At 48.4% G+C, this 20,275-nt stretch overlaps 7 protein-coding genes; 4 read left to right on the top strand and 3 right to left on the bottom strand.

The window, feature by feature from the left end:
• Window positions 1-187: 187 nt before the first annotated feature.
• FFUJ_05104 (related to sentrin-specific protease SENP8 (SUMO-specific protease)) lies at window positions 188-1,578 on the bottom strand (the record flags this gene model as incomplete). XM_023571531.1 has 3 exons in its annotated part: window positions 188-560; window positions 732-1,396; window positions 1,537-1,578. The coding sequence occupies 3 exons, from the start codon at window positions 1,576-1,578 to the stop codon at window positions 188-190; spliced, it is 1,080 nt and encodes a 359-aa protein (XP_023425821.1).
• A 2,196-nt stretch (window positions 1,579-3,774) lies between these two features.
• On the bottom strand, window positions 3,775-6,736 carry FFUJ_05105 (uncharacterized protein; the record flags this gene model as incomplete). XM_023571528.1 has 3 exons in its annotated part: window positions 3,775-4,116; window positions 4,163-4,501; window positions 4,568-6,736. The coding sequence occupies 3 exons, from the start codon at window positions 6,734-6,736 to the stop codon at window positions 3,775-3,777; spliced, it is 2,850 nt and encodes a 949-aa protein (XP_023425820.1).
• Window positions 6,737-7,883: 1,147 nt separating this feature from the next.
• Window positions 7,884-9,059, top strand: FFUJ_05106 (uncharacterized protein; the record flags this gene model as incomplete). Its single annotated transcript, XM_023571527.1, has 1 exon — window positions 7,884-9,059. One exon carries the CDS (start codon window positions 7,884-7,886, stop codon window positions 9,057-9,059), a length of 1,176 nt encoding a protein of 391 aa, XP_023425819.1.
• Window positions 9,060-10,217: 1,158 nt separating this feature from the next.
• Window positions 10,218-11,539, top strand: FFUJ_05107 (probable glycerol-3-phosphate dehydrogenase (NAD); the record flags this gene model as incomplete). XM_023571526.1 has 2 exons in its annotated part: window positions 10,218-10,279; window positions 10,348-11,539. The coding sequence occupies 2 exons, from the start codon at window positions 10,218-10,220 to the stop codon at window positions 11,537-11,539; spliced, it is 1,254 nt and encodes a 417-aa protein (XP_023425818.1).
• A 900-nt stretch (window positions 11,540-12,439) lies between these two features.
• Window positions 12,440-13,257, top strand: FFUJ_05108 (uncharacterized protein; the record flags this gene model as incomplete). XM_023571525.1 has 2 exons in its annotated part: window positions 12,440-12,994; window positions 13,060-13,257. The coding sequence occupies 2 exons, from the start codon at window positions 12,440-12,442 to the stop codon at window positions 13,255-13,257; spliced, it is 753 nt and encodes a 250-aa protein (XP_023425817.1).
• Window positions 13,258-14,093: 836 nt separating this feature from the next.
• Window positions 14,094-15,650, top strand: FFUJ_05109 (uncharacterized protein; the record flags this gene model as incomplete). Its single annotated transcript, XM_023571524.1, has 1 exon — window positions 14,094-15,650. One exon carries the CDS (start codon window positions 14,094-14,096, stop codon window positions 15,648-15,650), a length of 1,557 nt encoding a protein of 518 aa, XP_023425816.1.
• Window positions 15,651-16,030: 380 nt separating this feature from the next.
• On the bottom strand, window positions 16,031-16,867 carry FFUJ_05110 (uncharacterized protein; the record flags this gene model as incomplete). The annotated part of the gene is made up of 1 exon (XM_023571523.1): window positions 16,031-16,867. The coding sequence occupies one exon, from the start codon at window positions 16,865-16,867 to the stop codon at window positions 16,031-16,033; it is 837 nt and encodes a 278-aa protein (XP_023425815.1).
• Window positions 16,868-20,275: the final 3,408 nt, after the last annotated feature.

Raw genomic sequence — 20,275 nt, 5'->3', positions numbered from 1 at the left:
CCTCTTACTGCTCCACGCTAACCACCAACGCCAAGATAAAAAAGACACAGGGTGAATAGGAAGGACAAAATGAGACGATAAAAACAAGACTGATCGACCGTGACGCATCCGTCGTAAAACTCATTTCATTACAGTGGTGGAACAATTTGCATCATTGGGTCTCGATGACATTTTGAGGCATAACAGCCTATGCGCTGGAAGACCGCTTGCCTCGAACTTTGACGGGGGTTGGAGGACTTGTTTGAATCCTATGCTCTTTGGTAACTCGATCGGACTTGCATGCTCGTGGGCCAAGAGGAGGTGAATCCTTGGAAGATTGGATTGGATTCGGGATTGTGCGCACACGGTTCCTCATTCCTCTCCAAGGAGGTTGATCAACGAGTCTAGTGGGGGAAGAAACCTTGGGTTTGGTGGCCAGAGCCTTGGCGATTGAACCCTTGCCGTTTTGATTGACGGGTGACTTCTTCGTCTCTTGAGAACGGGAAGATGAACGGCGTGGTGACCGAGGTGGTGACCTTGGGGGCTGCCAGGCGTTACGCGCCTTTGCCGCCTGAGCTTCCCTGACTTGTCTGACGAGTTCCTCGAACTCTTCGCAAGAGCCGTAGCAGTCCGTTCTCTATTCGATCCGCGGCGGTGTCTTGTTCGAAAATGGGCTAGCGCTTCTCCTATCTTGACTATTAGATACGCTTTGCAAAGGACCAAAAGGAGAAGAGAAGATTGGGAGCACTCACGATCGCCTGCGCTCACCCTCCTTACGGAGGTTTTCGATAATTCGCATCATCTCTTTGCGACCACCATAGCTATCAACCATCTTACCACCCATGCTCATCGACACCTTCTCGCGGGCATTAGCACAGAGAAGGCGCTTGACGAGGAGGTGTCGCATCAACAAACAGACAAAGACACCGCAGTCGCTTCCGTTCTCCTGCTGGGGACAATCCTCGAGGTTGATAAATCGAAGAGGCCGCCCGAGGATATTGGCAAGCTTGCGAGTCGCAACGTTGGCCTCGGAGTAGTTGGCACCACCTAGGGAGTCGTAGTGGAAGGCGACACCATCGAGTGTCGAGACAAGGAGAAGTGACCAATGGCTACCACCCTCTGCGACGCTCACATTACGATTGTCGTTGATGGGTAGGAAGATATGGGTGACCTTTGAGAAATCGGGAAGGGCGGATTGGACTGATCGGAGGTCGGGCTCCTTCATGAGAAGGAATGTCATGCTGGGACGGAGCAGGACGATACGAGCCTGAGGGTACTTGGGAAGTGTTTCGCGCTCCAGATATTCCTCCCAGAAAGCAATGTTGTTATCCGTTAACCAGTCGTGCTTGAGCGCCTTGATATCCTCAGCTGTCAAGAGGACATCATAGTAGCTGAGGTAGGGTTTCTCGGGAGCAAGCTATGTAGGATGTTAGCGTCAACGCCACAAGACAAGTCGCATTCCACGATAAAATCTACCAAAAGCGCATCTCAAAGATGGGCGCATTGGATCGATACCTAGACAGGCACGCACGGAGATGCGGGGTTACAGTTACATACCGAATCGCCAAAGTGGCGGGCCATCCTCTGACGAAACGGCATCTTGTGTTGCTTGGATGTCGAGGATGAAGTAGAAGTAGATGACGTCGACGAACGAGGTGAGATTTCAGGAGAATACGATGTCGAGTCTGCGGGAGTGATCTCGTAGTCGGAATTGGCGGTTAAGGTTGAGTCCGAGGTGTCAGCCGAGCTTGAGCTGCCTGGTCGTCGTGATCGGCGGTTCCGAAAGTTAAGGAGACCGTGCAAACGGCTGTAGAACGGCAATGATGTCAGAGAACGATTGGTAAAAAAGACTGATGCACAAAGGGCGGTAATGCGCTGAGGATTGGTAGATAATAGTTTGTAAAAGATGAGAGTGTTATAAGGATGAAGAAGTAGAACGGATGGAAGTAATCTGAGCTGAAGCAGAAGAACAGATGCAGCAAATGGCAGTGTAAGTGACTGACGGGAACAATAGGCAGAAGACGCAGTGAAAGCGGGGTCAATAATGGCAATCTGAATAAGAGGAATCCGTACACAATAGAAAAGCTCCTTTGAACTAGTGGCTGTGGTATTATACCGAGGCTTTTCAGGTAGTTTTGACCCTTGTGCAACGTAGAAAAATGGTTGAGGTCTGGGGAGAAAAAAAAGAGAAAGGGAAAAAAAAACTGGAGCGAAGGGCAGTGTCTGCAGCTGCCGCGTTGGACAGGAGGCTCAGCCCAGTCCACGAGCCCAGGACGCAGTGGAGGCGGGGCAGGCGACGGCACTGGCAATTTAGCGCCAATGCCCTGGAGGCCCCCCCTGCTTGTAAGAGATGTAATGCGGGCAGCCAGCTTTGACTGATGGAGACGGGCCAGAACTCAGGACCTCATTATCCAGTGACAAAAGGAGTTAGGCAAATCTGGTGCAGTATCAGGGGGGCCATCAGACTGATCTTTTTCGTCACCTAGGACGAAGAAAGGTTGGGCCTCCCTCATGCAGAGTGGTCATATGACGATGTGACAAAGAGTGGTTGGGGATATGGATGTGCCCATTGTTCATGACTGAAACAGAATAAAGGCACTGGCCTCTGAATAAACGGAATGGTACAGAACAAAGACAAACGAAACAGAACAGAACAGAACAGAACGAAACAATCGTCTTACTCACCCTGGTGTAGAAATATGCCCCGCATCATCTGAACCCATCCTGTCGTGTCGTGCCACTCAAGTTTCAAAGCTGTAACAAACAAAGTGCAGTTGATATCCGAGCGCAAGTGGTCCAAGCAAAGAATTAATTAAATATTAATAATAATAAAAAGATGATTAATATTCGTAAATCAGTTTATAGGATAATAGGTATTCAGCAGCATTAATCGTACTGTTCACCGGCAGGTCTGGATCTCTTATATCATGCATACCATCTAAATCTCGGACTTGGGAATGACCCCGTCCGCGCCACAAACTCACTACGTCACCCACAACCCAACAAAACCACCATCGTCATCGTTCCCCATGTTCGTTATCGCGCCGGAAACGCCTCCCGGACTGTACACTCCAGGCATCGACATCACCAGCCACGAATGCAGTAATGTATCAGCTCGATAGGGCAGGCAGCTAATCTCGAATATCGTGATGCTCAGCACATCATGACACGCAAGATCAACAGCACTTGTCTCCAAGTGTCTCATGGTTATTTCATCCAGTCCCCATCGTGATATTCGTCTCCCTCTCGCTTCCCTTTAACCGTTGTTCGCCAAGTATTCTTCCAACCCTCATCCAAACGCCAGTGAAGCCAGTCTACGATGCTTCCCGTATCGAGTCTAGCCTCATCGAAAAAGCGAAGCATGGCTCTCTTCCCATTCATCCGTCCATTCAGCATGCCTAGAATACCACCAGTCTCAATCCTTGGATTTGCTTCACACCCCATCTTAACATCGTCTCAATCGTCTTAAGATCGCTTCACATCTTGCCCAGATTCTGTAATACGTGACCATGTGTACCATCATAGCGAGGACATCACTCCTCAATAAGTCACTATCAATGCCCAGCGACTCCTCATCAAGCATAACATTGGCCAGGCTCGGGATCCTTACCGCTCGACTAACATGAAACTGACCCATCAATCAACCTTTTGATCCCTGCCGCTATTGAACCCTGATTTTCAGTCCCCATTCCACCAACTGCCATCACATAGCCACCACTTGAGTCAGACTTGCCTATTACCTAGCTCCAGCAAATCCCATCTTCTATCATTACAAAATCTGTACGGTAAATCACCTCAATTTTTGTAGTCTGCAGCATTTCCCTGCATCAATCGTCCATGAAGTGCTCGTAAACTTGTCGTCGCTTGTTCAAATAAGTGACGGCGCCTTGATGCCGTTTCATTCAGTTGCTGCATCGCCTTCTCTCGTATCTTTCCGCGCTCATCAATCTGTGCCTTAGCTGCCCGCGTCCCCCGGAGGAACCTATCACTATCCTTCTTCCACGTTTCATTGAGCGCCTGCCTCTCCTGCATGTAGCGTCGTTCGATCTTCTCCACGCAATTGATGCCATTCTTCCGATAGGCATCAGCGCCATGGTAGATGGTCGCTTCCTTGGCCTGGAGATGGTCCAGCATCATCTAGGCAGCATGTTAGCATTGAACTGGCCTTTGGCAAGGGACTTACCTCGACTAGCCCATGGAGTTTCTCCCCTATCTCTGCATTCGGCCCGGCCGGTCGTGTCTGTCTGGGAGACTCTCTATTGCCGCGGACTTTGTCATGCTCCATGGCCTGTTCCACTTCGGCAGTCGCTTCCTTTTGTCCCTGCAGGGACGCCAGTATCTGAGCATGAATGCCTTGGTCACTTGAACTTGGCTCGGGTTGTAGGATGACAGGCTCAGTTTTGACCTTCGTGTTCGGTTTGGGTCTCGATCCCATTCTGGTCTTGTCATGAATGGCCTCTACAGCAGCCAGACTAGAGAGGTACTCTTGTTGTAAGTAATTGCCATCAGGATATGGGGATTCCTATTCCGCAGTTCTTCGAAGGCGTTGGGATCTTCTGGGCTCCATCTGCTGATTGCGCTTGGGCACTTTCGCAGATTCAACTTCTTCCATAGCACTTGGACTCGTTCCACCAACAAGTTGCGCTGGGCTTGTTTCAAGTGGCAGCGGGCTACCCGCTTGGCTGACACTGAAGCTCCTTGAAGTTTTACTGATCTTGCGAGGTGGGTGAGAAGCATCAATGATGGGATCAACTGTCGTGGCAGGTCTCTTCAAGGTCCTTGCTTGTGAGGTATCTTGTTGGACGAGAATGTTAGTGTCGCGAGCCGACAAAACCTCCCGGCCCTTTTGAGCTGTACTGAGTCCCTTCGTGCTTGGGAGAGGTTCTTCAACCAGCTTCTTAGGGTCATGCTTAACCTTCATGGTTGTCTTCTGCCGAGAGATTTGTTCTTGTTGGGGACGTGGAGGGTGAGGAGCCCCGGGATTCTGCGGTAGGGTGTGCGGGCGTGTAGAGGGCTGCGCTTTCTCACGATGAGCATGGTCTTCTGGCTCGACGTCGACAATTGGGTCAACAAGCAACTCTCCCATTACTGATTGCGATTTCCTTGCTGGTTGGGTCTTCTCTTCTGGGTGTAAGTCTTCGATTGGAACGAAGGCATCGTTATCATCCGAGAACAAAGAGCTTTCAGGGTCGCTAGAGAGCACGATAGGGTCCTGAGTTGATCCCTGAGTCTCTTGGACTTTTGAAGGATGTGACATTGGTCCACTCTCCTCTTTCACGTTGGCTCGCGTTATTCTCTTGGTAATCACGGGTGCAGGCTTAGCTGCTACTTTTGTAGCAGGGACTGCACGTTCTTTCCTCTTTTCAGTCGTATCAGGTTTCTCTTGAGGCACCACGTTCTTCAAACCTGACTTTCGTGTAGCTGGCGGAACTTTCTGGGGAGCTTTCTCCTTCTTGGGAGTATCTTTAACAGGCGGTTTGCGCTTTGGTGCAGGCTTTCGTTTCGAGCCGGGCGTCCCTTTTCCTGCAGCTGCAATAGGAGAGACAGAGGCAGCATACGATTTTCTGAGACTGCTCACTATAGGCATGCGAGGCTGCTGTTCTGGTACCTTGCGTGGTACAACCTCTTTTATTTGCTGTGTCTCATCGTCAAATTGGATGGGGGTCTTCGCTCTTTGTTTCCGGCCTTTCTTTTCTTTGGGTTGCTGCTCATCTTCTCGAATATCCTGAGTTTCCATAGCGGCAGGTTTCCTTTTTGGTGTCTCTTTCCCTTTGCGAGCGCCGTTCTTCGGCTTTGGGGGCTTTACTGGTGGCTTTTCAGGAGGTGAAGAAGCTTGCTCCTCCCCTTCGTCTTCTCCTGATGAACCCAGCTCCTCCTTTAACAGTCTCGTAAGGGCATCATGCTTTTTTGAGGTCTTCCCCGGTCCGCCTTTTGTCTTTGAGTTCTGTGACGAACTTGGCTTCTTAGTACGCTGTGAACTTTCTGGGGCAGCTCCAGGTACTTCCTCCTCTTTTCGCGACGTCTCAGCTTCAAGCTCAGCGGTCGACTTGGGAGGCGTGACATCATACAGCTCGTCTTCCGGCAAGTGATCCATAGCTTCTAACTCAGGGAAAGGTGGCAATCCAAGAGACTGTATCGAATCTTGGATGGTACTTGGTAGTGGTGCCAAAGGATTGTTTTCCACTATGTTCAATGCCTCGTCATCTCCGATCTGAGAGGCCGCCAACGAATAATAAGGTGAACTTCGTCGTATAGTAGAAGCTGTCTCAGAAAAGTCAACAAAAGGAGGTTCTTTGCTTTCTTGATCAGGCTCTGGTGGCAGTGGCTGAGTGTTGGGAAGCTTGCCTAGACCGGACTTTGGACTGGAAAACTCGTCGAGAAGAGAATCTTGATTATCTAAAAAGCTTGGTTCGTCTTCCCGTAGAGGCGTGCTTCGGCGTGTTGAACCGATTTCAGACCATGAGAAATCAGCAGGTGGTTGAGCGGATGGAACGGCTTCAGCTTCAACCAACCGCCTCAGATCATCCTCGTTGAGGTCATCGTCAAATTCGTTTGTAGACGGTATCTCAGAGTTTGGAGGCTCAGAATTTGCGCCCTGATTTGGTAATGCTGGTGTTGGATCCTGAGTCTGAACAGCACGAGGAGACTGATCGTGACGATTTGGGGTAGTGTCGAGTTGCCCCAGGGCCCCAATCCTCGCTGAGTGCCGCGTACGCTTTGGGCGTGGGCCAGACTTCCCACCTCTTCGCTGCGGCATTGGTGCATACTGCAAGACTGTCAGTGGATGGAACTGTACTGGAGGGGTGCACAACTTGTAGGGGATCTGACTTACAGTTCCCCTAAATGATTGGAGGGTGCAATTTGGGCCATCGCCTGCTTGGGAGAGGGAGAAATAAAATGGTGCCGAGATCACAAGCGAGATCAAAGAATCTTTAAAATGTATGGTAGAGTTATTTTTGAGAACGTTTTTGTGATTTGGCAAGGGGATCGTTGATGAGTAGGAGCAGATTGTGGAAGCTGCTGGTAAAATGGAAGGAGCGGGCATGCTCGAGGTTGAAGGCCTCTTACCTGCCTCACTGCGATAGCACCTGCCCACTCATTCGTGAATCACTGCGTGAAATCTAAGCTACCTATTTCTGAAAGTAAGATTTCATTAATGTACGATAAGAGAAATAAAAGCGTTCGAAATACCTGGTTCATGGTATCACTTTAGTATACAACATCAAAAATATCACAATTCGATCTCTACACGTCCAACTCCAACATAACAAGTCAACTTGAGGTACACTTAGTTCACATGAACTACACTTCACCCCACCTATTTTGGTATACGAATATCAAGAAAGCCCTTTGCTGGATATGGGGGATAAGGTAGTAGTCGGTGTCAGTTGTTGAAGTGGTTGAATTGGTTCAGCCTACCCTGCACAGCCGGAGGGTGTTTCAATACAATGGAGGATTTTATTAATGTTGATCTGCGATCTATCGCGCCGGGACATCGCTTGGTAATCTTTCAGCAAGCCAATTCGTCACATAATCCTAGCAAAACCCGATGGTCCGGGATTCAGCAGTGTGAAGCGGACTTTGGCTGCGGACCATCGGTCGGCGCAACTATTCCCATGCCTTATCCACGCGGCGCATTATTCAGCAGCACAGTGAGGGATGCCCACTATCTCCGCTCCGCCCGAATCGATGACCCGTTTCATGATGTACAACGCCTCCTATCTCCCTGGAAACCCCATGCTTTGAACGTTTATTGTTTATTGTGACATTTATTATTTGCGAGCGCTTTATATATCCCTCCTCCGCCACCTGGCAGGATCACCGATCTGCCTCAGCGACACCTGTGCAACTGCCCTATCAATCAGTTGTAAGCTTACGTCTAAGCTTCTCGCTCGACATACGTCATGTCAAACCCAATGAACGCCCGCGACGCAGCCAGTAAATCTTCGCTTTCTGTCGTTCTGCGCAAGTTCAGTGTTCTTGCGCAGCGGCCCGAACCGAAGAAGTACCCGCCGATCTCTTCTATCCCTCGTACATCAGCTGCACGCTTGGCTCAAGCTGCCGAGGATCATGTCATCGATCGAGACCATCCTGCGCCAAAGACATATCTCTATCTCGCTTATGGATCCAACCTCGCCGCCGAGACATTTCTGGGCGTTCGTGGCATTAGACCTCTGTCCCAGGTGAATGTCTCAGTGCCAACGTTGGAGCTTAAGTTCAACCTTCCTGGAATTCCTTATCGCGAACCATGCTTTGCGAACGTCGATTACAGAAAGCTTCCTGAGAAGCCAAAGCTGCCTCCAAAGGTGCCAATCCCACCTTTTGAGCCTCCGCAACCACCTCACTCTGAGGAGATTAGGTGGGATGAAGGTCTTATGGGTGTGGTGTACGAAGTAACAGAGGAGGATTACCGCACCATCATCCGCACTGAAGGTGGCGGAGCAGGTTACAAAGAGATTGTCGTGCCTTGCATACCACTGCCTCCCAAGATGTCAATCCCTGAGAAGCCATTTCCCGATATTCCTCGACCTTTTCTGTCAAGAACGCTTTTCGCACCACAGATTCCTGACAAGGATCTGCCCGATGACCCTCGCAAGCACAAGTGGTGGTATCGCTTTCTGCTCGGTCCTCAGCGTGAGCCTGGCTATGCACAGGCCAGTGCTCGATATCTCAATCTCATCAAAGATGGTGCCAAAGAACACGAACTTCCCGATGGATATCAGCGTTACCTGCACTCACTACAGCCATACACGATAACAACGTTGAGACAGAGGATAGGCGCATTCTTTTTCCTGTTCTTCACTATCTTTTTCTTCGGAACAGTCATTCTTCTGTCCAAGTTTCTGGCCGATAAGCGCGGCAAAGTGCCACAATGGTTAGCTGTCACTATGACTGTTATGTTCACTGTTGCCTGGATGGTTTACGATAATGTTTTCAAGCCTGTTTTTGGAAATGGTGAAAGGACTGAAGAGAAGGACGAGAGGAAATCACACGGGCGGAAACGCTCTCTGTCGGCCATGCTTAATCACTTCCCTTCGGTAGATGAAGAGAAGGTGGAATTATTGGGCGAGTATAACTGAAAGGACAAAGTAGTGAATTTAGTCGTGGAATTTAATTGCTCTTTACCGCTGGGTAATGGGACATGTCTGTTTTTCATATTGGCAGCCATCGGGGTTCTGATCAGCATTCATGTTGACAAAAGTTCAGATTGGAGAGATATAATTTTATATCAAATATTTCAGATTACCAAGTGCAGGCATTCGTATCTCTGTTAGATAGACTGATCTCCGTACGGATAAAAGGGATGGGAGTGAGATGACTCCGTTGGGGTAAACTTGGCAACGTCAACATGCAGTTGAGCTCTAGCGCCCTGGAACCAGTAACAATGCAACGATACATCCTCGGCAGTGGTTGATATCGTGATATGAAGCGACTCTTAGTAGCGATAACCTCAAAATCTACATCATTTGATCCAAGCCCATGATTTCTTGTTGTCCCTTGACATGTGCTCGTCACGCGACAAGGGGATCGGCCCGCGGATTACGGAACGGGGCTCGGTGCTGTAGCTGTTCCTGGATTATGCATCTTTGCCCCCTTGTCTCCCGGAGAATCCTAGACTTTGCAGAGATCCTTGTTTCGAGGTTCTTTGTTCGACATGTGAAATCCCACTTAAAAAAAGTTGAATTGGAATTTTGTCTTGTTTCCATGTGATTGAAGATATCGTTGAGAGTGAAATATTCTTTCAAGCGTGATTCATATAGCGCTTTGACTTATATGGCTATAACTCTGAGCTTCTTCTAGAAAAAATAGCTTCCAATTGGCATATGCAGCTACAGCATTGAATATCTGCTTGCATGTGAAAAACTGCCCCTCGGCCTCATCAAGGTCTCGAGATTTCTCCAGCTCCATTATCACGGATATCAATGGGGTTTTGATGGGACGCTTTCCCCCTTGGAGCAGGCGGTGTCACTTATCTCATTCTGCCATGCGTCATTGTGGCTTGCTCCAGGGTTCAACAACCTGGAAAGCTGGAGCTGGTTCCCTCGGACTATTCAGCTTCAGTACCCCTCATAAAGCTCTTTTTTCGCCCTTACCTGGCACAACTCTCGATTCTCCTCTTCCCCCGTATGTTTCGATCGCTTGTAGTGCGCTCTTCTTTTGTCTTTGCTAAATCTTCGAGATTACTGTCTTGTACTACTACTCATATCCGCTCTTATTCTTCTGCGACATTCGGCAACATGGCGAGCTTGGGTGGACATTCAAAGAAGCACAAGGTGACCATTGTGGGATCCGGTAACTGGTATGTCTTCCGCTTCTCCGACTCTCCCTCTATCTTTGCTTAAGCCATTGACTAACGATGCTGTCCAGGGGCTCAACAATCGCAAAGATCGTCGCTGAAAACACACGCGCCAACAAAGATCTCTTCGAGGAAGATGTCCAGATGTGGGTCTACGAGGAGGACGTGACGATCACCAAGGACTCCAAATTATATGACGAAACCACGGGGGACAAGCCCCAGAAGCTCACAGAAGTCATCAACAAGCACCACGAGAACGTAAAGTACCTGCCTGGTATTCCCCTGCCCTCAAACATTATCGCCAACCCCGACATTCGCGACGCTGTCAAAGACTCCACCATCCTCGTCTTCAACTTGCCCCATCAGTTCATCGCAAACGTGTGCAAGCAAGTCAATGGACACATTCTTCCTTATGCCCGAGGAATCAGCTGTATCAAGGGTGTCAATGTCACTGATGACGGTATCAGCCTGTTCAGCGAGTGGATTGGTGATGGCCTAGGCATTTACTGTGGTGCCCTTAGTGGTGCTAACTTGGCTCGTGAAATTGCTGAGGAGAAGTGGTCAGAGACTACCATTGCTTACGATCCTCCTGCTCTCGACAACAGCAGAGCTCCCACGCCACGAACCGGTAGCCCCAACCCTACAATTGGCGAGCTCCCTGAGATGCAGCACAAGGACGTTCGAGGCCGAACTTCCAAGACTAAGCTCACCGCTGTGCCTGCCGATTACCCTCCCCTGGATCAGGATTGCTTCAGAACACTCTTCCACCGACCTTACTTCCACGTTCAGTTGGTCTCCGACGTTGCGGGTGTATCTCTGAGTGGTGCATTGAAGAACGTAGTTGCTCTCGCAGCTGGTTTCGTCGACGGTCGTGGTTGGGGTGATAACGCAAAGGCAGCCATCATGCGAGTCGGTCTCATGGAAATGGTCAAGTTTGGCAAGGAATTCTTCGGCGAGACCGTCCACACAGCTACCTTTACCGAATCCTCCGCCGGTGTCGCCGATCTCATCACATCCTGCTCCGGCGGTCGTAACTTCCGCTGTGCCAAGAAGGCCGTCGAGAAGGGAATCTCCGTACAAGAGGTCGAGAAGCAGGAACTCAACGGACAGAAGATCCAGGGTACAACCACTGCAGAGGAGGTGAACAGTTTCCTCAAGGCTCGTGGTCTGGAGTCGGAGTATCCGCTGTTCACGGCGGTCAATGCCATTCTCAACGGACAGGCCAAGGTGGACGACATCCCCCATCTTGTGCAGGATTCTTGATTTTGAAGGATGAAATATTTAGCGAGGTATCGTTGATTGTATGTATGCACTGTGGCGTTTGTATGGCTTAGGTGGTTCTACATGGTTTACTCGGATCAGGAGGGAATACGCAGTGATTTAGAGTCATGAGTGATTGGGGCTGTACTTTGCTGAGTGAAAGGACGGGTTATATACATGAAAATGAACATAGAAATGATATCAATTTATGAATACATCTATTCTTTGAGAATACTTCATTGTTTTGTACGAGGAGTCGTGGTTTGGTTGCGTATGAGACACTGAACATTCCTGGACTTGAGAATGAGAATTTTGAGGCTGAGACCTGCAGCGTTGCTGAAGATTCTATCGTAAACATTACCTATTGCGGCGTGGCAGGGTCCCTCGTAGGTCGTACAGACCAACAACTCGTGTAAGTGAAGTGCGAGACGATATCACAACGTTTTTGTTCAGAAGGATCCTGGTTCTCGGGATGATGCTCAACTTGGTAAGATACATTCCAAGAAGATGAACCGAAAGAGATTGATAGAAGGCACCTGATCTCGCCGAAGTCATGAAGATGGATGAGGATTACGCGGTGGAAGCCGCAATGGGCATGAGATTCCGCCTTCAGATGAGACAAGATAGGTAATATGGCGACGGGAAAGGGCGAGCAACGAATGCCTTTTACATCACCAGAAATCTCATTTTTTATTCTTTTACCACTCGTTTCCTCTTGTTCCAACCTTGGTCTTCATTTCCTTTTCAACATCCTTTTATTGACCCTAGCCAGCTTCTTCAAGCACCGTTTGCGCCTATATCGCTCTTTTCATTAGCATGTTTTAATCCCTTCAATACTCGCACTTCACTTCACGATATATAGTAGATATAAGTTGCAGAGCACGATAGAGTGTCAGCATTATCATGGCAGAGGTTGATTCAACTGTCCCACAGACATCAATGGACCCAACTCAGAATTTCGGACACTACATGAGCGGAGCAGATCAGAGCAGCACGGAGAATAGCCACAGTCAGAAAAAGCATAAGAATGTTAAGTATCGCTTCCTATCGTCTACAGAATGGGCCATTTTTGCTCGGGGAGTTGGCGGGATCAGAGATATAGAAGACAATAGGCCTGTTCATCCGACCAATAGCTTCTGGCCCCCGCACGGCATTCCTCATGGCCTCTATCGCGACTGCATCTACCGTCGTGCCATTTCATCCTACTCATTTCACTTCATCGGCTTCGTTCGCGCAATTCTTTTTGTCCTGCAGTTGATGATTGGTGCCAGCATCACTGCTCTCAGCTCTGGAGGCGCCAGCGACACAGCCATCACTATTCTCGCTGCGTCCAACACAGTCATCGCAGGGCTGCTGGCTCTGTTGCACAATAGCGGTATCCCAGATCGATACAGATATGACAAGTCCGAGTTTCAAAAGGTCGAAGATCACATTAGAGAAGTTCTCGCCACGGGTATTGTACGTGCGGACCAGTCGGTCCAAGAGGCTCTCGCTAAGTGCTACGATCGTTTCGAACACGCCAGACGAACAGTGGAAGCCAATATGCCATCGTCTTATGCCCCAAGCTCATCAACGCCGCCTTCACGACGCGGATCCCAACCTCAACATCTGCCATTACCGCCGATGCCAATGCCTATGCCGATACCAGCACGAGCACCGACGACAGTGGCATCGACACCGACACACACGAGGGCAGCGACGGAACCTATCACACCGCCTAGAATGAAGCCACTACATGCTGAAGCAGCCCAAGGAGAAAAAGGTCCAACCACCAGCAAGCCTAGCGAATGATGCAAGGCTAGAGCTCGGCAAAGAATCTCCAACGGGATGCGGTCATTTCCTAGCTTTGCCGCTTATCAGATAAATTACCTACCGAAATCGACTTACTTTGCTACTAGGGCTGTTGTTGTACCTGCATTAGTCTGATTATTGGCAAGAGATTAAATTACCACCCAACCTAGTTCTCGTTCCGTCATAGCCTCTCACCCACCAGGATTCAAACATCAGCATCCTTCATGCATTGATTGGGACTTTGAATAGACGCTGTCAGAAACAGGAGTCAAAAGATCTTCAGTTCTGACACTGGCTCCAATTGTTTCTCATTGCTGTATTTGGACATATCGTGACCTGAGACCTCCACTGATCAGCGACGAAACGAACCACGGACCTTGTCACAGTTTAATTGCTTGCCTTGGCCTTCCCCTCTTTAACCGTTATTGACGTGGTGCGACCAGGGATCATGGCCTGGGGCGCCTAGTTTCATGATGCTTTGAAGGATGGCCTCCCCCCACTGCGGCCATTTACCACTTACACTAGACAAGGGCATTGTGACAGTCTGTCACTCTACGCCATTTTACTCTAATTTGCTTAAATCTCTCGCTGTGCCTCACGACTCGCGAGTCGAAGCTTCTTCGCTTCTTCTCTTTCACCGTAGTCAGTCCTTACCCGCCTCTCGCAGCGTGATCATGCCTTTGTTATAGCCAAGCAACACACTCATTTATCCAGGTTATACCCACCCAAGTCACTCTTTTTTACTGGATTGGATCGTCTGTTCATCATGATTATGATTTCTAGCCCGCCTACTATTCCCCGCAGGGTTGTTCAACTGCTTGTTCTTGTTGTCGTCGTTGTTCTCTTCTTTCAGACAAGATGGCTGCACTGGCCTCGAGCAAACGCCAACAATGAAATCGCCATCAAAGGACCAGTTCCGGAAGAACAGTACCTCGAGCGACTAAGGCAGAAAATTGGACTTTCGGATCAAACTTCATGGACTGCATGGAAAGTCCGGGTTTCAGAGCAGGACTCTGAGTATACTTCAGTCACGAACATCGATACAGACTTTCATTCAAATCAACCACGAATTATCGATACCAAGACTCCCGAGAGGAGAAATCTGGTTGCACGACAGGAACTGAACCTTCCCATTGTTGGAGGACCGAAACCAGGACAGATCGACGCTTCGGACTTTGTGTTTGCGATCTCGACGAGTTTTGATCGCGTTGTTAGGGATGATTACGCTGTTGCAAAGGATTGGGCAAGATGGATGACTGGTGGGAATCAGCATGGGAACGGAGCGAGTTTTCTGCTTGTTCTGGATCAGGGACATTATCAACAAGCGAAGAAGCTGACCGAGGTGTTGGTTTCTCTCGGTATTGATGCACACGTTACTATATCTGAGGGTCAGATATCGATGGCCAAGAGATACTTCAACATGATGGAGTCGGTCAAGAAGTATAGTGCTACACTCGCACAGAAAGGACAGATGAAGAAGTGGTACGGCATTTTGGACGAGGAGATCTTTCTTCCCAACCTTTCGTATCTCCAAGAACGACTATTCGCGTATAACTCTGAGAAAGAATTGTACGTTGGATTACCTAGCGAGAGAGGAGACTGGGCTATCGGCGAAGGATTCATGACGACGTATGGAGGTGGAGCCATCTTTCTTACACGACCTGCTATATCCAAAGTCACGCATCTTTCATGCTTTGATGGCGTGGAAGACAGTCCTACGAGCAAGAAACGCTGGGACGGTATTCTTCAGGACTGTTTGGCGAAGCATACCAAGATGAAGATGCACATTATCCCAAGCTTCTATTCACCCAAGGATAACGACGATTACTCTTCCCATCTGGATAGTTATGAGACAGGCATTCAACCCCTGGCCTTACACGACTATGGAGGACGACATCACCTGACCCCAAGCCAAGCTCATCTCGTTACCGACGTCTGCGGCGAAGCATGCTTCCTCCAACGCTACCGTTTCCGCGACAACTGGGTCCTCGTGAACGGGTACACCATAACCGAGTATCCTGATGGAATCCATCTCTCGGACATGCCCCTCTCCACCGCTGGGAAAGCCAGTTCTTCTCGTCGTTCTGTTATAGGACCCGTGAAGCTCAAAGAAAGAGACACAGACCGAAAGATGCTGTTCTGGACAGGACGACGAAATGTGTGGAAGCTGATGGACTCCGTCACTACCACTGAGGGTGATGTGTGGCAGGCTTACGTGAAAAGAGGTGCCATCGATGAGCCGGCTTTGAAGAAGAGATGGGGTGAGGAAGTGGGTGACATCAAGGATAGTGTGATTGTGCTGATCTGGGAATCAGCGAAATGATTATGATGGCTTTAAGGATTCTTATGTATGTATGTTATGGTTACGGATCGTCCTTTGGATGAGATTTTTGTTAGCACTCATGAAGATTGATATGCTATTTTATTACAAGTATGGTGTCACTTTTGGCCAAAGGATTTATTCTGTCATTTTCTAACAAGACAGTCACAAGTGATGTTTTAAAATGATCAGTGGTGGTGGTCCAATCTACATTTCTAATGCAAGCGTATATCAAAACATTTTGCCATACTGTAACTAATTAAACAGATTATTCTTTGCACTTTAGACAAACAAAGAATATGATGTCTAACAGCCATATATCTCTACTTTCAAAGAAAAAGAAAAAAGCAATTCATGTCCCATCATTCTCTGGGCAATATGCCCTAGTTCTGTTGTGTGGGGGCATATATTATGGCACCCCAATCGCCGAGTCGACCACTTATCCAGTAGTCTTGCCCGTCCTCTTTCTTCTCCAGCCGGTCCTTGTAGCCGGCGAAGAGGTCTCCCACGGACTCCGGGAGGTACACCTGCTCCAGGACCCCACGGTCCAGGCCGTCTATGCAGCCTCGGAGCGTATACGACTTGCCGTCGATCTTGAGAACCACGCCCAAGAACTCGTCCATCGCCTTGGTGCGGTCTGGTGCCCGCTTGACCTCTGCAATAATATCCATTATTACATTTCTGTAGGTGCAAGTCTTGCACCGCTGGTCAATGCTACCACCTTTGCCCACGACATGCGGGGTGAATGCCATGCGTGGTACACTACATGGCATGGGTTCCCCATAGAAGGGATGTCCGCAGGCAGGGTGGTAGCACGCGGCTCGACACTTGATGCAGGAGGCATGAGCTCTCTCCTGCGACTTCATGTCGAAGTACCTCTTGACGCACGAGGCGCCAAAGATGTGTCCACAGGGGAGGATAACGGCCCTGTGGCTCTCGCCGACTTCCTCCTCAACGACGTGATCTTTCGGGAAGATGGTCACGTCGGTGCGGCAGACAGCACACTCGATGGAGAGGTCCTTGAACTGGACCTTGTGGCTATCGATGCTGGCTTCTAGGTTGGGCCAGTAGCTGTCTTCGGAGTCCTCTGTGATATTTGGTGTATCGTCGGGAATCTTGCACCAATATTCGTTGCTGTTTAGGTCCTCCAGAACACAAATTGTGTCTTGGGAGTGGGTGGAGGAGATGTGTTGGAAGAGAGTGGTGATGTGTCCACACATGATGAAAGATGTGGTGGAAGATGACGTGAAAGATAGTGTAAGAGGTAGTGAGAGAAGTAGTGAGAGATGCGTGATGCGAGAGTTATATGTCGAGAGATATATGTATAACAAAGATGTATGTAGAGAGGCGTATGTCGAGAAATGTATGTAGAGCGAAGATGTATGTCAAGAGATGATGGAAGTTCAAGTTGATGCAAGTGAAGCTGATGATACAAGATCGTAAGAAATCAGGGAACTTGGTGACAGAAGACAACTTGATGGAAGAAGAATCTGAAGAGAATCTGAAGAAAGGAATTAACAAAGGGGAGGGAAGGGGGTCTTATATAGCCAGGGGAGTGATTAAGTTCTGCTCAAGTCGAAGGGCTTCGAAGGGGAACCTGGGTCGCTTTCAGTTGAAGCTCTCATTTTCTAAAGCATATTGTCCTTGATGTAAAGTTTGTAACTGAATCTGTTGGTCAGGTGTGATGAAGAAAGGGGCACAAAAGCCAATGTCTACACTCAAAATTGTACAACGGACCAATCGATGGTTGTCCCTGGAACAGAGACTGACTCACAGGTATGTACGTGAAGAAAGCTTTCATTTTTTGAGAAAACATATTTCTGAGAATATTATTCGTAGTGTTCATGTCTTGGATGAGCTCTTTGATCGAGTCACCTTTGTAGTCCATTTAAGCGTAAATGGTGGCTGCGTGTTCGCTTACACAAATATGAGCTTCGCATCGGAACGAGCAGACTTTTTAACCTCAGCATGATAGACTGGCCTTTTACTGGATGCCTGGCTTTATCATTTAAACCTCTGAAACGCTTGGACTGCTATTGGGTCATGGGAAGACGGACCAAAGTATAATCCCCGGTTCTCAGCTTCATCCTCATACGATCTTTGGCTGAGGTGCAGTCGTGATGTTCTGAAGACTGAAATAGTGAGATCTCATGTGAATGGAGTCTTATTAGCTACCTGAGCTTGATCTAAGGTATCTGCCCTGCACAATCTCAGGACATTACTACTGTATTATCTTCTGCTTGTAAGCATGAAGTTAAGCATATGCGTAAACTTTTGCAGCAGTGACATATCTGGGTAAATAAAGTATAAGCTTTCTAACTACAACTTAGAAAATCGAGAAACCATGAGAAATTCCCCATGGCCAATTATAACCTCCAGATTATATCCACGGTGAATATTGCTTGGGCTCGACTTTGGACTTGAGGCGCGAGGGACACTTGGTTGGATGTCTATTGAGCAAGTTTTGTCTGTAGCAAATTGAATCTTGAGAAATATAGATGCCTGCCACTTGAGTTTAGTTTCGAAGGGACACAGACTCTTCATTGGATGAACAATAGGGCTGCGCCTAGTGACTGTGATATTGGTGTCTGCATGCGAATCATATGATCACCCACCCAGCACTAGATCCTACCAGATCCAGATAGAAGCGTCCAGAATCTACGAGAGTTGATATTGAATCCTCCTATATGTCCATGTAGTCTATTGCTGTCCAATATAAGTTGCGCTCCTCGTAGTAGATATTCCAGGGGCCAATCAGCAAGGTGAAAGGCTCTCATGGTGAAAACTAACGCCAATCAAGACAATAATTAAGGGCTCATACTGCAACAGAGTTCTTTGCCTCTTGTTCTATTGTTTGTGGCCTGATTTTGAGTGGTTTTACTCTGCATGGACAAATCTTGGGAACAACAGCACTGGAAGGGGTGAGGTATTGGCAGTCTTTTTCTGGGGGTGACACTGGCAGCTAGTTGATTGCACTCTGCGGTAGGATGCCAGCCAAGGCTCTTTTTCTGTACCTCTACACTGAGAACAAACTTGAGTACCTTGTTCGAGCCAAACACAGCTTTGCCCTTGTATAGTTATGGTTCATCATCCATTCTTCCCCTTACACTCGTTCCGATATCCATACGACCTCGTACAGTATCAGCGTCTTTTAGCTTTATCAAGGTAGCTTTTTAGCAGTAGGTTGTCCGATGACTTGGCAAGCAATAGCTTGAACTGGAAACTCTCATGGAATGATCAATTGGGATACTTTGCAAGGGCTGTCTTTAGAGCAGCACTTGATCACTCTTGGGTATAGGGGGAAAGCATCCCATTCCCAGATGATTCCCTAGCTCGCATATTATGTTTTGATACACTCAAACTTGCATTTCATACTCGTCAATCTCAAAACAAGCTAACCATACGACCGCTGTCTCTCCTCAAGACAAAATGTGCATTGTTTTCCTCCCGCCCCTCGATTGTATGGACCCAAAGGGGATCACCGAGGAGGCTAAAAAGTTATTCTAGCCCAAGATTACCTCAGGAGTTGAGAATAGCAACGTCAAACCTTAAAGGCCTTGCTCCAGAATATGGCATTTGCCGGGGTGCATCACTATCCCTCATTCGAACGTCAGCTGCAGAGCGACAAGGAAGATACCCATAGGATGTGATCCTCCCCTGTGGGCATGTCTTTCGGGGTTCTCACTTCGGGGAGAATGTTCGATATTGTCTCCAGACCAGAACCGACATCTGCCCCCTAGCCTGCAGAACTGCATTCGTCCATCCTGTTGTGGGCCCTACTTTACGGGTTATATCTGCATTCAAATAAGCCAGATATGGATATCATCCCTCTCACGCTCAACAATACACGCATTGTTGTCGACTATAGCGACGGATGCGCTATAAACGACACCAGAGACGAGCTTACCGACAACATCAATAATCTGCTCCCCAAAGAGTTTAAGGGGCGTTATGTTATAACCCTAGTCCACGGCTGCGAGACTTTTCCCCTTCCCTAGATGCGGAACTGCCCAGTATGTTCTCTTCAGCGGCGTTTATAACTTTCGTGCCTCAATACAAACGATGCCTGGACAAGTATGAGAGCTTCACAAAGTTCTAGGAAAGCTACTACCGTACTATCACCCCCGTCAAAGTCCGCGACCTTGGATCTCAGCAGCAAATGCTTATCTGCGAAGTGACTTATGAAAACAGATACCAGTAGTTTGGCTCAAACATGTTGTTGGAGTGGGATATCTGGAGTTTGGTAGAGATTGTCGACTTCTGTCTATTGCTTTAGTTTGCTTTTGCTTTTCTGTCAGATGCACATTTCTGATTACGAGTACCTATTGACATATAAATAAGCGCCCAAATCCCATTTTCCCGGAGTTCTCTCAGTACAACCTGGGGATTTCTACCGTCGCCTTATATATAATAGTTCATCTGTAATTATGTGCCAACAAATGCACGCACCAATATACCGAGACACATTCACTATATCCGCCGTCAAATGAACAAAGGCCATTATACTATATAGTATTCCGTCACTTGCCGTAACTATCATGAGATTTCGGCGGCCAGTCCTCGGCCTGGACCACAATCTCAGTGGATGGCCGAAGTGAACTCCTTTCGTCATTACCAGTGACAGAAAA

Source organism: Fusarium fujikuroi, chromosome FFUJ_chr02 (assembly GCF_900079805.1).
Source record: "Fusarium fujikuroi IMI 58289 draft genome, chromosome FFUJ_chr02".
Taxonomy (NCBI): domain Eukaryota; kingdom Fungi; phylum Ascomycota; class Sordariomycetes; order Hypocreales; family Nectriaceae; genus Fusarium; species Fusarium fujikuroi.
The sequence above is the reverse complement of the archived record's forward strand: the minus strand, read 5'-3'. Positions and strand labels throughout refer to the sequence as shown.